General features: G+C 40.2%; 1 protein-coding gene across 4 annotated transcripts in view; it reads right to left on the bottom strand.

Moving 5' to 3' along the window:
• Positions 1-14,154, bottom strand: part of CCDC68 (coiled-coil domain containing 68) — a 45,758-nt gene that overhangs the window by 25,660 nt on the left and 5,944 nt on the right. Inside the window, exons 2-4 of one of the 4 annotated variants that reach the window (XM_036417889.2) lie at positions 10,407-10,486; positions 5,024-5,119; positions 817-945 (exon numbers count right to left, since the gene is read on the bottom strand). In XM_036417889.2, coding sequence (XP_036273782.1) covers positions 817-933 — 117 coding nt within the window. In that variant the 5' untranslated portion in view covers positions 934-945; positions 5,024-5,119; positions 10,407-10,486. The remainder of the gene's footprint in view (positions 1-816; positions 946-5,023; positions 5,120-10,406; positions 10,487-14,154) is intronic. The other 3 variants (XM_036417890.2, XM_036417891.2, XM_036417892.2) reach the window with 3 other exon arrangements.

The raw sequence follows: 14,154 nt of genomic DNA, 5'->3' as shown, positions 1-14,154 counted from the left end.
ATTTAGTACTAATTTACTATTAAGTAATTAGTGTAAAACAATTACTATTTAGTAATCACTACAAAATAATGACTATTTAGTAATTACTATAAAATAATTACTACCTAGTAATTACTAGAGAATAATTGCTATTTAGTAATTAGTAGAGAATAATTACTAAATGGAGATGATACAAATTTATGCATGAAGTATAAGCCCCCTGGCCTGGTGACCTATGGAATTGCAAGACACTCAAAGATGAATTAATAGATATCAATCTTACAAACTCTCTATGTCCACATTTTTCCATCTGTTCTAAGAAACAGTTCCTATGAATGTAAGTTTTGTTACCCATTATCATTTGAATCTTACAAGAGTTCACAGTTTTCATGAAGGAACATGCCAACATGTAGTTGTTGGCAGATAGCAACCCTGAGCAGTGAGAAGGAACAAGGTAAGGAGAGAGAGGAAGTCAGCAGAAAATGTAAACATCTCCTAGGGAATGTGGTACCAACATTCCTTAAACAACTGAAAAGAAAAATACCTAGTAGGGACTGCAGTGGTGAATACTATGGGACAAATTAAGTGCTGGTAGATGTTCCAAACCCCCTGGTTCATTCTATTTTACTCCAAGTATGAAAACAGAGGGCTCATAGCCTCAAGGGGATACTAAACAGCTGTTCAAACTCCAATTATCAAGATTGTCCTTTGCCAAACTAGGTTTGTTCTTATCCATTCTCAGGAAGGAGAAACAAAGCCCACTAATCTGTATTACTTTATTGTAAAAATAATAATAATAATAATATCATGCTAACATGATGTCTGGTACCCACATACCATTTTTACATATTCGGTTTCTTCAATAATGTGAGCAGAGGTGGACTCATACGAGGCAGGATTGTCTTCTCTCTTACCCCTTGAGGGAACCTCTGTGGTCACTGTTACTGTTGTCATGGTGAATTCTGGCTTTAGGAACACATAAATCAGTTAGAATAACTCATTTGGTGATATCATTATATGGTGGGTAAACTGTGCTGTCACTATAATTAAATACTGTATAGTAGAAAATGTTATAACTTATTGATATGTATATATATATACCCATAAATCCAGGAACTTACTTAATATTAAAACAACGCTAGCTGAAACAATCCTTGATTAGAAACTTAAAGATTATCTGAGAAGAAAATATGTGACATTTTTCTTTTTAATCCACATCATATTAGACTGTAGATACTGTGGCTTCTTCATCTTTATATTCTAGCACATTGTAAGTGCTTAATAAATAGCTGTGGCAATAAAATAATCCTATCTAATAAAGGAAGAATATACTAATTGACCCTCACACTGTCGCAAAGATGGTGGTACCCACAGCCAATAAGGAGGGAATATGCTAATTGACTGACCTGCCATCAAAGATGGCAGTACCCACAGCCACAAGATGGCAGTGCCTAGTCCCCTCAGCCCCACTGGTATGCCTACGTCTGGAGTCCCCAGTCCCCTCAGCCCCCCAGTCACGCAGGGCTGGTCCGAGGTACAGGCAAGCCTTGGATGGCTCAGGTAACCAGGGCTGGTTGAGGCTTGCACTACTGGCAGTGGCAGCAGCAGAGGTGTGATGGGGGTGTCACCTTTCCTTGATCACTGGGTCACCTCCCACCCCTGAGGGCTCCCGAACTGTGAGAGGGGGCAGGCTGGGCTGAGGGATCCCCTCTTCAGTGCATGAATTTTCATGCATCAGGCCTCTAGTATAACTATAATATGTATATATACATATATCACTTATATACAGAGTGTGGCAAATGTAGGTTTATAGTTGTGAATAAAGACATTTTGTCCTCTAGATGTGGTACAATCACAAATAGGAAGCATCACCTATGAAATATGATTTTTTTAAAGTGAGCCTGAATCTAATCAAGCTTCTATATCTAATAGCAGTAAATATCTGAACAAGGGGAAAGTGCTTAATGCAGTAGTTCTCTATGTGGTGCACACCCCCCACAGGGAACAATTTAATTTTTAAGGATGGTAATTTGAAGATGAGTTATTTTTAGTGAATTTTTTTACATTTCTTATGGTTCTAGAAGCATCATATACAATATATCTTATCTAATAAAGGAGTAATATGCAAATTGACCATACCTTCGCTACACTCACCAGCCACACCCACAGCCAATCAGAGCAAGTATGCAAATTAACCCCAATCAAGATGGCTGCAGCCACAGAAAGCAGGAGGGAGGCTTCGGTTTCCTAGGCAATGAAAGAAGTAAAGCTTTCCGCCTGCCCTAGTTGGCCTAAGCTTCCACTCAAGGGTACAAAGTTTCAATTGTAGAAGGTAAACAAATCTAAATAAATATGGCGGCATCATGGAGCAAGCAGAAGGCTTGGCTCTGCTCCAGGCTACAAAGTTTTAATTGTAGAAGGTAAGTAAATTCCAGATACCAGGGCCTCTGCTTGGGTCACCAGGGGGCATAGCTGGCCTACAAACCACCACAGGCTTCTCGCTCAGGCTGCCCCACACCCCAAGGGAACCTGCACCCTTATCTGAGACACTTTTCAGGGAAACCAGCTGGCTCCCACCCATGCACCAGGCCTCTATCCTATCTAATGAAAGAATAATATGCAGATTGACCATCACTTCAACACACAAGATCAAGATCCTTCCCCCATGTGAACACAAGATGGCCACCACAAGATGGCCAGCAGTCTAATATGCAAATAGACTGAACTGTAGAATAACTGAACAATAAGTCATTATGACATGTGCTGACCACCAGGGGAGGGCAGTTGGGAGGACCAGGCCTGCAAGGGAGGGAAGTTGGGGATGATCAACCCTGCAGGGGAGGGCAGTTAGGGGTGACCAGGCTGGCAAAGGAGGGAAGTTGGGGGCAAACAGGCTGGCATGAGAGTGGTTAGGGGGTGATCAGGCTGGCAGGAAGAAGCAGTTTGGGGCAATCAGGAAGGCAGGCAGGCAAGCAGTTGGGAGCCAGCAGTCCTGGATTGTGAGAGGGATGTCTGACTGCCCATTTAGGCTCGATTCCACCAGGTTTGAGCCTAAATGGGCAATTGGACATCCCTCTGGGGGTCCCAGATTGGAGAGAGTACAGGCTGGGCTGAGGGACACCCCACCCTTGTGCACGAATTTTGTGCACCGGTCCTCTAGTCCTATATAACTCTAATATGCAAATAGACTGAACAGTAGAACAACTGAACAATAAGTCATTATGACATGTGCTGACCACCAGGGGTTCACATGAAACATAGTGGGCATTGGCAGCAGGCAGAATCTAATCCAGTTTATTAGGTAAGGGCATTGGCAGCATGCAGAACATGGCAGATATCAGCTGGAATAGGGGCACCAGACCAAGGCGGGCATCAATTGTTGTCATTGGGGGGCGAGCCTCTGGTGGTTACTAAAAATTCTTTGCTCCCGTGTGCCACAGTTGCACTGGGTACTTGCATCTGTTACTGGCGCTGGCCCTGCTTGCACCCGCTGCTGGAACCCAGCACCAGCAGTGATCGCAAGGCACCATCAGCGGGTGCAAGCAGTGGCTGCTGGTCCCCAGTGCCTCTCAGGGTTTCTCCATCTCCCCCTGTTTCTGAGGGGTGGTTGAGGTTGGCAGCCACCTCTCACACCCACTGCTGGCATCAGCCCTGTTTGCACCCACTGCTGGTGCCAGCCCCAATTGTCAGTGAGTGTGAGCAGGCACTGTCAGTGTGTGGGAGTGGTGGTGACAGGAGCGGGGCTGTGGGAAGACAGGAGATGGGGGAATGGGGAGGGCCTAAGTGGGAGGGGCCAGGCAAGGGCTTGGAGGATGGGCTGAGACCCACTCCTGTGCCCACCACAGCCTCGCAGCCCACAATTTTTTTCAAGTGCATGAATTCATGCACTGGGCCCCTAGTAAATATATATTGTGACATATTTATGCATTTCAATTCTCTATTATGTTTTGAAATGTTATTTGCTATTTTTTCATATTATTTCATATTATTATTATTATTATTATTATTAACAATTTCTTAGTGTTTTCTTCCTCAGTACCTATTACCAAGTTAATGGCCATTTAGGCTTCCTCCATGTTAATACGAGTCCACTTTTTGAATAGTAAGAATTCTATGTCACCGGGTGGGCACCAGGATTTTAGGGATGCTTAGGTGAGACAGGGCCAAAAAAAGGTTGGGAACCACTGGTTTAATGACTCTACAAGGGTAAAGGTTGCCATCAGCCAAATCCAGATTATGTGAAATATTACTGAACAAACTAGTTCCTACCACAGATAAATTATATAAAGAAAGATGAGGCAAAGAGAAAGTGCTATAAATTAAGAATCTTAAGAGACATATGACCAAATGTAATATATAAATAGTCTTTGTCTCCTGATTCAAATAAACCAGCTATATAAAGACATTTTTGAGGCAATTGGGAAAATTGTAATACTGACTGGATAATAGATGATGTTAAAGACTCACTGTAGTTTTGCTAGGTGTGATAATGAATTTATGACATTTTTTAACTGAAAATCTTGTCCAGCTGGTGTGGTTCAACAAATGAGCATTGACCTATGAACCAGGAGGTCACAGTTCGATTCCTGGTTGGTCCACATGACGGGGTTGCAGGCTTGATCCCAAGGAGGGGGCATGCAGGAAGCCAGTCCATCAATGATTTTCTCTCATCATTGATGTTTCTATCTCTCTCCCTTTCCCTTCCTTTTTGATATCAATAATATATTTTTTAATCTTATCTGTTAGTCATACATTCTGAAGTATTTGCAGTGAGTAATATATTTGGAATTGCTTTAAAATATTCTAATACAGAGAAAAAAGTGGGGTGGGCAAAGATGAAAAAAGTTTTGGTAAAATGCAAGGTATTGTCAAAGCTGGGCAGATGGGGTTCATTATACTCCTCTACCTACTTGGTGTCTGTGGGAAATTTTCATAATAAACCATAACAAACTAAAGAATAAAATAAAAAGTCCTGTGAGGTAGGATTATTTATCTCATTTTCCCAATAAGGAAGCAAAGACTCTCACAGGTGATGTTAACTTACCTGAGATCACAGTAAAACTAACAGAGTGCAAACTCAAACTTCTGTTTTCTAGATACCAAGTTCAAGGGTGTTTCCATCACATTAAGGCTGGCTTCCCTAGTGAGAAAAAAAAACACAACAAACACAATTATTTAAAGTTTAGCAATAGCCTATGCAGTTAACACAGAAAAAATTTTCATATTTATTAGCATCAGTTTACAGCTGGATAGTCTTTGGGGATAATGCAGAGTTTTGCATTTATCCTTTAATCTTCGATGAAATTGACGGAGTATGCCAAGAATTTTCCATTTTATTCTAAATCTTCTTAGACAGCCACGCTGACTTCTATTTGTTTAGACTGCAGTTGAGTTGGCAGCTGCAACTCTGCAGTTACAGAATCTGAGTGGAAGTACTTCTGTTACTGGGTCCTCTTAAGTCTCTTCTGGGATTAAGTTCCCAGTCCAAAACAACATCAAAATGCTCAGAGTACAAAATAAGCTCACAGAATATAAACAGACTCATCCGTACAGAGAACAGACTGACAGCTGTTAGAGGGGCGTGGCTTGGGGGCTGGGTGAAAAAAAAGGGAAGGGACTAAACAAAACAAAACAAACAAAACAAAAACAAATAAAGCCAAAATCGGTTTTGCTTTCAGTGGATAGAGCATTGGCCTGCGATTCTGGTCAAGGGCATGTGCCTTGGTTGCAGGCACATCCCCAGTAGGGAGTTGCAGGAGGCAGTTGGTTGATGTCTCTCTCTCTCTCTCATCGATGTTTCTACAATAGCTCTCTATCTCTTTCCCTTCCTCTCTGTAAAAAAAATCAATAAAATATATTTTAAAAAATAAATAAAATAAATAAAAAAGCTCATCAACAACAGTGTGGTGATTACCATAAGGAATGGGGGTGGGGAGTGGGGAGGGAGGAGAGGATAAAGAGGGCATAAATGGTGACAGGAGACATTGACTTTGACAACACAACATACAGGTGATGTATTATAGAACAGTGCATCTGAAACTATATAATTTTGTTAACCAATAAATTCAATAAAAATTAAAGAGAAAGAAAAACAAACAAACAAACCCACACAATGTGTTTGGAAACCGGAAGTGGAGTGGGCAGGCCAGAGTGGTGGTCAGCAAACCAGGCCAATGAGCCTGAGCTGACTTCCTGTCTTTCTGGGCAGCCTATAGACTAAGAATGGTTTTCAAATTTCAACCATAAAGAAAAAAAAAAAAGAATAACATTTTATGGCACATGAGAATTATATGATGTTCCAACTTAGTGTTCTTAAAGCTTTTCTGTAATCAGAGCCATTCATTTACATATTGTCTACACTGCTTTAGCACTACACACCGCAGAGTTGAGTAGCTGTGACAGAGAAAATATGCGACAAACACTGTTTAATCTGCTCCTTTACAGAAAAATCCTAGGTTAGGATGTGGCGAGGAGTGGGAGCAAAACCAGTGGGAAAACAGAGGCAAGCGAAACATGGATTTGGTCTGAGTTGCTTTTGGTTCTCCAGTTCATTGCCCCTTGATCTATAGTCCCATTTGAGGGATTTACCTTTTTTTTTTTTTTTTTTTTTTACTATGTTATGCATTATAAATATTAACAAATATTAACAAATGATAGTAGGTGTGTCATCATAGGAAATAATCACTCTTAAGAATGGATTTCACTGATTTCTCTCAGTCTTCCATAATTCGAAAACCACGATGGGCCTCATGTTTTATATTCAAAATATGTTTTCTTTTGTATCATTTATTCTTAATATCTAGGTTTGCAGCTCCTTAATCACTGTTTTCTCCACTCACTGTTGGGTTATCTTCAAGAAGTGCCAAGAAATCCCAGGCTCAATTTACATATCTGTAAAATAGGGGTGGAAACGCCTCGAATTGTAAAAACGACGTTTTTTTGTTTTTGTTTTTTTTAAATCCCTGTTAGTACCGTGTTTCCCTGAAAATAAGACCTACTTACAGGTTTCCTTCTGAGTGAAATATAAGGCATCCCCCTGAAAATAAGGCCTCCTTAGACTAAAATGAGAGATTTGGTCCACTGATTCTGAAAGAAATGGAGTCACAAGAAATTCACCAGGAAATTCAGGAATTGGATTGTTATGATGATGTTCCAGAAGATGATGACATGATTGTCATTGAATAAATGAGTAAATTCTTGATACTGTAGGATTCACAGTTTGTCTGGTTTGTGTTGACAACTACCGTACTACCGTACCGTATACAGGTAATAAATAAATTTCCTTTATTTTCATTTAACAATAAATGTGTACCGTATTCTTCTTCATGGAAAAATAAGACATCCCCTGAAAATAAGACCTAGTGCATCTTTGGGAGCAAAAATTAATATAAGACACTGTCTTATTTTCAGGGAAACAGGGTAGAAGGCAGTCAATGGAGAGTAACTGCCGATATTGCTGCTCCTATTATTTTATATTATTGATGACCACAGAAGATAAGCAGCTGGTTGCAAGGTTTATACCCAACTCTACTCATATAAAATCAAATTCCATTTATCTGTTTGGCTCAGAAAACTTTTTCAACCACAGCCCTTGATTTGTATAAAGAAACCCAAGGGGAACTTAAGCTCACAAAGTCCAAATTGCCATATGGCATTAGCTTCCTGGGGAAAATCCATCTTAGCATTTTATTTCTGCCAGAAGTAGATTAGGCAGATAAAAATTTCAACATAAAACACAATCAGTTAATTAAAGTGAGAAACGAATTTTATTTGTTTTCTGCTAGAGTGGATTGAAGGCAGCTTACAAGTGGCATCCCTCCAAGAGGTGTTATTTCCTAGATCAAAGCGGTGCAGAAAGGACTCTCAGAGGACCAGGAGGTGCTGAGCAGACTGGGCTTTGGCTTCTCATTTGAACCAAAGAAGCTCTGCTTTGTTCCGTCTCACACTGATTTTTTTTCCGTGAGACTTTTCTGTGAAGAAAGAGCTTTCTACAAAGAAAAGTTTTGGATCTAGACTATCTAGCTTCATGGCCTGCCCCTGTCACTCAGCAGAGGTGTGACCTTGAGCAAGTTTCTTAACCTCTCTGTGCCTCTGTTTCCTTATTAGTAACATTCAGGTAATATTAATAACATGAATAATTAAGAGTACAAATAAACTGTAATGGAATTATTTGAGTTAACATTTATTTTTAAGCACTTATAACAGTGCCTAGCACATAATAAATGATTCATACATGTTTATCAAATGAGTAAATAAAATATAAAACCACCAGTGGCAGAGAAGAACCAGGTAATATTTTAAACAGTCTGAGATTGAGCTGGGCTATAAGAGAAACTCTGGGGGAATCTAAAGAGCAGCAAACCCATTGTATTGGTTCTTTCTTGAGAAAGCATCAATAATCCATCAATATCCCAACTGATTATGCTGACATCTAATGAACAGTTTACAGGTTACAAAGCAATTCATACACATTAGTGTGAATTGTGATAAAGCAACACATCACTGGTCACCCAGACTAAAGTGACTAAACCCATTTCTCTGTTTAATTACAGGAGAATGGGTTACTCATTATACAATCAACACATGTAAGTCAGTGTTATGGGTTGAACTATGTCCCCTTTCTCATTCACATGTTGAAGGCCCAGCCCTCAGTACCTCAGGGTGTAACCTTATTTGAAAACAGCGTCACTGTAGATGTAGTTCGTTAAGATGAACTCATACTTGGGCAGGGTGGACCCCTAATCCCATATGACTGGTGTGTTCATAAAGAGGGAAGTGTGGACACGGACATGCACTTTGTGGAGAAGTGGAAGTCAGCAATCAAGGCGGTGCGCCTACAAGCCAAAGAGTGCCCCAGATTGCCAGAGAACCACCAGAAGCTGGAATGTGAGAATCACAGAACAGATTCTCCCTCAAAGCCCTTAGAAAGAACCTGTCCCACCAACAGGGCCTGGGACTTCCAGCCTCCAGAATTGTGAGACAGAAATGACTATGTTTAAGCCCCAGTTTGTGGCTTTATCATAGCAGCCCTAGGACATTAACACAGACACTGTTTATATAATAGAGATTCTAACAAAGGTGTTTCTTTCCCCTACTTAGCCCTAAATCCAGTCATTCATATATGAAGTGTTTATTAAATAAAGCTGTGATAAGAGCTGTGGACACAGAGGTGAGCCAGAGATTCTAAAAGTACAAAACAGTAGTATGCAGAGAAAATAATGGGAGGTGATAACAAGTGTCATGAAGAAAAGCAGAGCAGGGAAGGGAATAAAAGGAGGCACTGGGTGGGAAGGGGAGGCATTTAAGCAAAAGCCTTGGGTAAGAGAGGTGAAGCCCTGTGGCCATCAGGGAGAAGAGAACTCCAGGTTGTTGGGGGAGGAGCAAGAACAAGAGGCTGGAGTTTGCTTAGTGTTCTAAGAACAAGGAACACGGTGTAGCCTACCATGTTTTCTTTTTTATTTTTAATGTAGCAGAGATTTTTTTTTAATAGCCTGAAATTTAAGACTTCCAATGTGCATAAGGAGCTGTCACCACAGCCACTTAAAACAGGTGTCCTCCTGGCTGATAAGGGTTCCTCAGGGCTCAAAGAAAAGCAGAGTAGAACAAAGCCAAGGCAAGTGCAGCTAACTCCAGGTCAGACAAGAGAAGGGGCCATGAAGTCCAGGTGAGTAAGTGGTCTTCTCAACTCAGTTCCATGAGTGCTGATTGAAAAGCTCCATGGTGGATGGTCGGCATGTTTGGATTGTTCAGTACTTGACCCGCCTTCCCAGATATATGGAATCAGCATCTGGACAGAGTCTTTGCAGGAAAAGGTGCCTTACCTGTTCTTCCTCCCTCCTTGGGGCTGGAGCACAGGCACAACACCTAGACCCAGCCCACGGAGGACTGTCACCTGGAAATGCTAGTAAGGGATTGGCCAACAGAAATGTGGAAGCTGGAGTCAATGAAAATCCCATTATTATTCTGGGAAGGGAAGAAGGCTGGCACAGGGTGGTGCCTTGTGCCCTGGCAGGAAGGCCAGTGGAAGTATCTAGTGACCAGTGGCAATGCTAGAAGGACTTTATTCTGCTCTTGCTAAAGTCTGATCTTTGCAAGTTTCTCCATCAGTGCTGGATGCTATTCCACATTCTTCCAGTAAATTCCATTTCTGCTTAAGTTAGCCAGAGTCAATTACTTAGGCTTACAACCAGGAGCCCTGGTTGGTTTGGACACAGGTTCTGAGTTTCCAGTTTCTCAGTTCTGAGCTAACAATATTAACTATTGTTTCCTCATTCTTGACCATTATTATATAGAGCTTAGTTATTAAAAACTAAAAGAGCAATACCATACAAATGCTATACGCATAATCAGGTTATATGAGGGGGGAGGGAAGCTCACATATTTCCAAACTCTTGAAGAGACAATCTCCTGAGTCTTAAAGAGCATACCTGTTCTGCATCCACATTCCATAGCACAATGGTGACATCCAGTGTCAGCTAGCTAAATCTCAGGTGAATGTGCAATGTACCTGGAAAGTGAAGCACAGTATATCAAAAGACATGTATGTTAACACTAAGTCGAAATAGTAAGTTTTCAAGTAATAATGTAAGTTTTTTAAAGTACAACTAATTGTATTCATTTGCAAATGCTACTCATTTGTACATACACATACATTTATATCATAGCCAGTGCTATACAAAGCTCCTACATATGAAATAAAAGCAGATTAGTTTGGGGGCAGGGAGGAGGATTAAGATGTTGGTAGAAAAACAATCTACAAATATAGATTCTTGACAAAGTACTGTGTCATTTACCAAGAAATCATTTTCCATATGCTCTCAAAATTAATCATAAGAATACACTATCTATAGTTATTATCCATATATCTCTATCTCTCTCCCTGTATATGTATGTATAATTCAACCAAGTCACAGACAAATGATTTAAGTTTTCTAAGGTCATAAAATGACCTCATTACCTGAACCCAGACAGATTGATAACCAATCCAGGTTTCTTTGTAATGAAATGATCTGTCCATTTAGAATTTTGGAAAGCAGCTGAAGATTTCACCTAGTGCCCATATGGCAACTAAACTGCAAAGAAGGACAGGGAACCACTGGATCCCTTCCTATTTGGAGAGGTGGGGAGCAGGGCCCAGGGTCTATTGCATGTCCATCACATGAAGGCTAGGGTATACTACCTTTAACAATCCTCACAAATACTCTGAGAGGTTGGTGTTACTAGTTCCATTTCACAGATGAGGAAATGAGGCTCAACACAACCAAGTAAATACTGATACTTCATAATGGTCATGAATCACAACCTATGAATCCGCTGGTTCTTTCCAGCTTACCACTTTGCCTCCTGTTGAATTCTGAATAGATTTCTAGGCCCAGTTTCTTGAGCCCAAACTAGTTTAGCAATCAGAGTTTTCCAAAGCAAGTCACTAAGTAACAGTCTAGTAGCTCCCGATGTGAGCTCCTAGGTGTGTCCTTCAGGAACCCGAGCAGACAGTGCTGTCCCCATAGATTTACCCCACAAACAGAAGGAGTACGGATTCATGGTTTAAAAACAGGGGCTCTGGGTGAGGTGCTGCCCATAAGGCTTTGTCCTCCTTCCCCACTGGCTGGGTGGCCTTGGGAACCCTTTTAAACCCCCTAGGCCTCAACGGAAAATGTCAGATGACAATGCTGACTTCCCCTTGGAGTTACATGAGGATTAAACAAGGTAACACATAAAAAGTGCTCACTGAAGTATCTGACCCATAATACGCAGTTGAGAAATACTTAAATTCACAGCTTATTGTGGACATTGGTTAAAAGGACATCACTTGACAGTGTCAAGGACACACTCAGTTGACCCCACTCAATTGCTCTCCCATCAGCCAAATTATTCCTCCTGCTTTGGGCTTTTCCATTAACAATCATTTCAAAAGCCACTTATGATTTGTCACTGAAAAAAAATACAAAAAGAAACAGATGTCATTGCCATCTATCTCAGTCATTTGTACCATATTTACAAGGAAAGTGTCCTTTTGGAAAATTTCTCTTGTGGCTTTAAAAAATACTTTGAGTAGAAAACTCAGTAATATATAAAATAGTGATAACTTTCTAAACTCAGCCTGGAATACTTTCGCTTCAGTGTAATTTACTTAGTTTTAAAAATTACCCAGTGAGGGGGAAAAACAGACAATACCAAGTGTGGGTGAGGACATGAAGCTGAAACTCCTGTCTGTTGCTGGTGGGAATGAAAAATGTGCCATCACATTGAACAACCCTGGGTAGCTTCCTATGAAGTTAAGCACACACTGTACAACCCAGCAATCCCATTCCTAGGTATTTACCAACTGACATGAAAGTTTATGTCCCATAAAACACAATGTTTATGATTGCCAAACACTAGAAAAAAAATCAAATATTCATCAACAGGTGAATCCTACTCATCAATATAAAATAATAAACTACTGTTATGGCCAACAATATGGATGAATCTCAAATTCATTATGCTGACTAAAGATGGCCAAATACAAAAGGATACATAATCCTTTAGTTTCATTTATATAACATTCTAGAAAATTCTTTGGAGACAGCAAACAGATCAGTGATTACCTGGGGACAGAAGTGAGGGAGAAGCTGGCTACAAAGGAGAGCCAGGGTATTTATTTGGGGGGTGAGGGGAGACAGGAAGGTGGGTGATATAACTGTTCTATGTCCTCATGGTGATGGTGGTTCAATGACTGGAACCATTTGTCAAAAACTACAGAACTCGACATTGAAAAAGGGTGAATGTATGTACTTTTGTTTAAAAAATAATAATCCAATAGTACCCTAAAAAAAGCAAAATACAATTCAGATTTCAGAATCCAAGGATTTCACTGACTTTATCAGAACTAACTGGAAGCCACAATTAGCTTGATTTTCTTTTCTCCATTCAAATTATTCACCCCCAAAAAAGTAAATATAGCAAAAAACAAACAAACCAGCGGTGGAATCAGGATCGTTAAAAAGCAGGTAACAGGGCTGCTGATAATAGAATTATTGCTGCTATAAGAATAGTCAGTAAAACCTGACATTCAATATGATGGTAGAAACAAAGGAAATTAAACATCTTAAGAAAGTCAATTATAATTATTATTTACTAAACTGGAAAAGGAAGAGGTAATATAGAAAAACTATGTAAGAATATTTGCAACAAGATTTAAATCTAATTCATGAAACTAGAACTCCTTGTCTCATCTATCCATCACTTTTCTAATCATTTTCTAGAGGCATAGCATGTTATCATACTTTGCAGTTGCCCATTTGTATGTAGACTCTCCGGCCAATGACTAGAGTCTGCTCAGACTGGCCACTGCCTGAAGCAGCAAGGACCCTGTGCTTGGCAGGCTCCACCCACCATACTGCTCTAGGAAGATGTCAGACTGATCTGAGGGCAGCATACCACCAAAATCCAGGTGGTAACAGAAAAATACAAGGGTGAGAAGTAGCTTCTGTTCTAGTAAAACCAAGTTTCTTATATGGGATCATGTCAACAAAGTTTTATGACCAGTGAGCTCATCAAAATAATGAGAAGATGCTTACAGCTCTATGCTGATGGAACCTTCCTCTAGAGAAGCGTGCTCATGCCAATTTCAAAGTCTATGAAAGTGAAAAGGACGAAGACAGATTCTTGCGATTGGTACGTGACCCTTAGGAGACATTTGAAATGAAATTGGCAGTGTATGGCTACAAAAATGCATCTGTCTTGGAAATGTTTAAACCCTGACCAAGTATTAAAAACAAAAAACAAAAACAAAAACACACACACACACACACACACACACACAAAAAACTGTTATCAACAGAGACTGATAAATTCACCTACACATAGATCATCAAAAGAGTAGTATTCCAAACCAGGAGTTTCAGCAAGTTGTTTTGATATTTCATCCCAAAAAACTGAGCTCCAAGGAAGCACAGCCAGTTTTGGAAAACTGTACTATTTAACCTAGAGTCTCTTGTTTGCAAATTTTAGAAGTTTAAAGATAGAATCCTTTGCATTCTAAGTTGTCAATACAGTAGATCTTCAAGTTATGTTAGTGACTTCTCCCCCACACCCTAATTAGGAACTTGCAATTTCAGCCCTAACACACATTCAAAGACATATGCAACTGTCTTCTCTTTAGTGTCACAGATTCTGCCAACTCTTCATGGAAGG

The sequence above is a fragment of the Pipistrellus kuhlii genome, unplaced genomic scaffold (genome assembly GCF_014108245.1).
Source record: "Pipistrellus kuhlii isolate mPipKuh1 unplaced genomic scaffold, mPipKuh1.p scaffold_m20_p_6, whole genome shotgun sequence".
NCBI classification, from domain to species: Eukaryota; Metazoa; Chordata; class Mammalia; order Chiroptera; family Vespertilionidae; genus Pipistrellus; species Pipistrellus kuhlii.
This window is presented reverse-complemented; position numbering and strand designations above follow the sequence as displayed.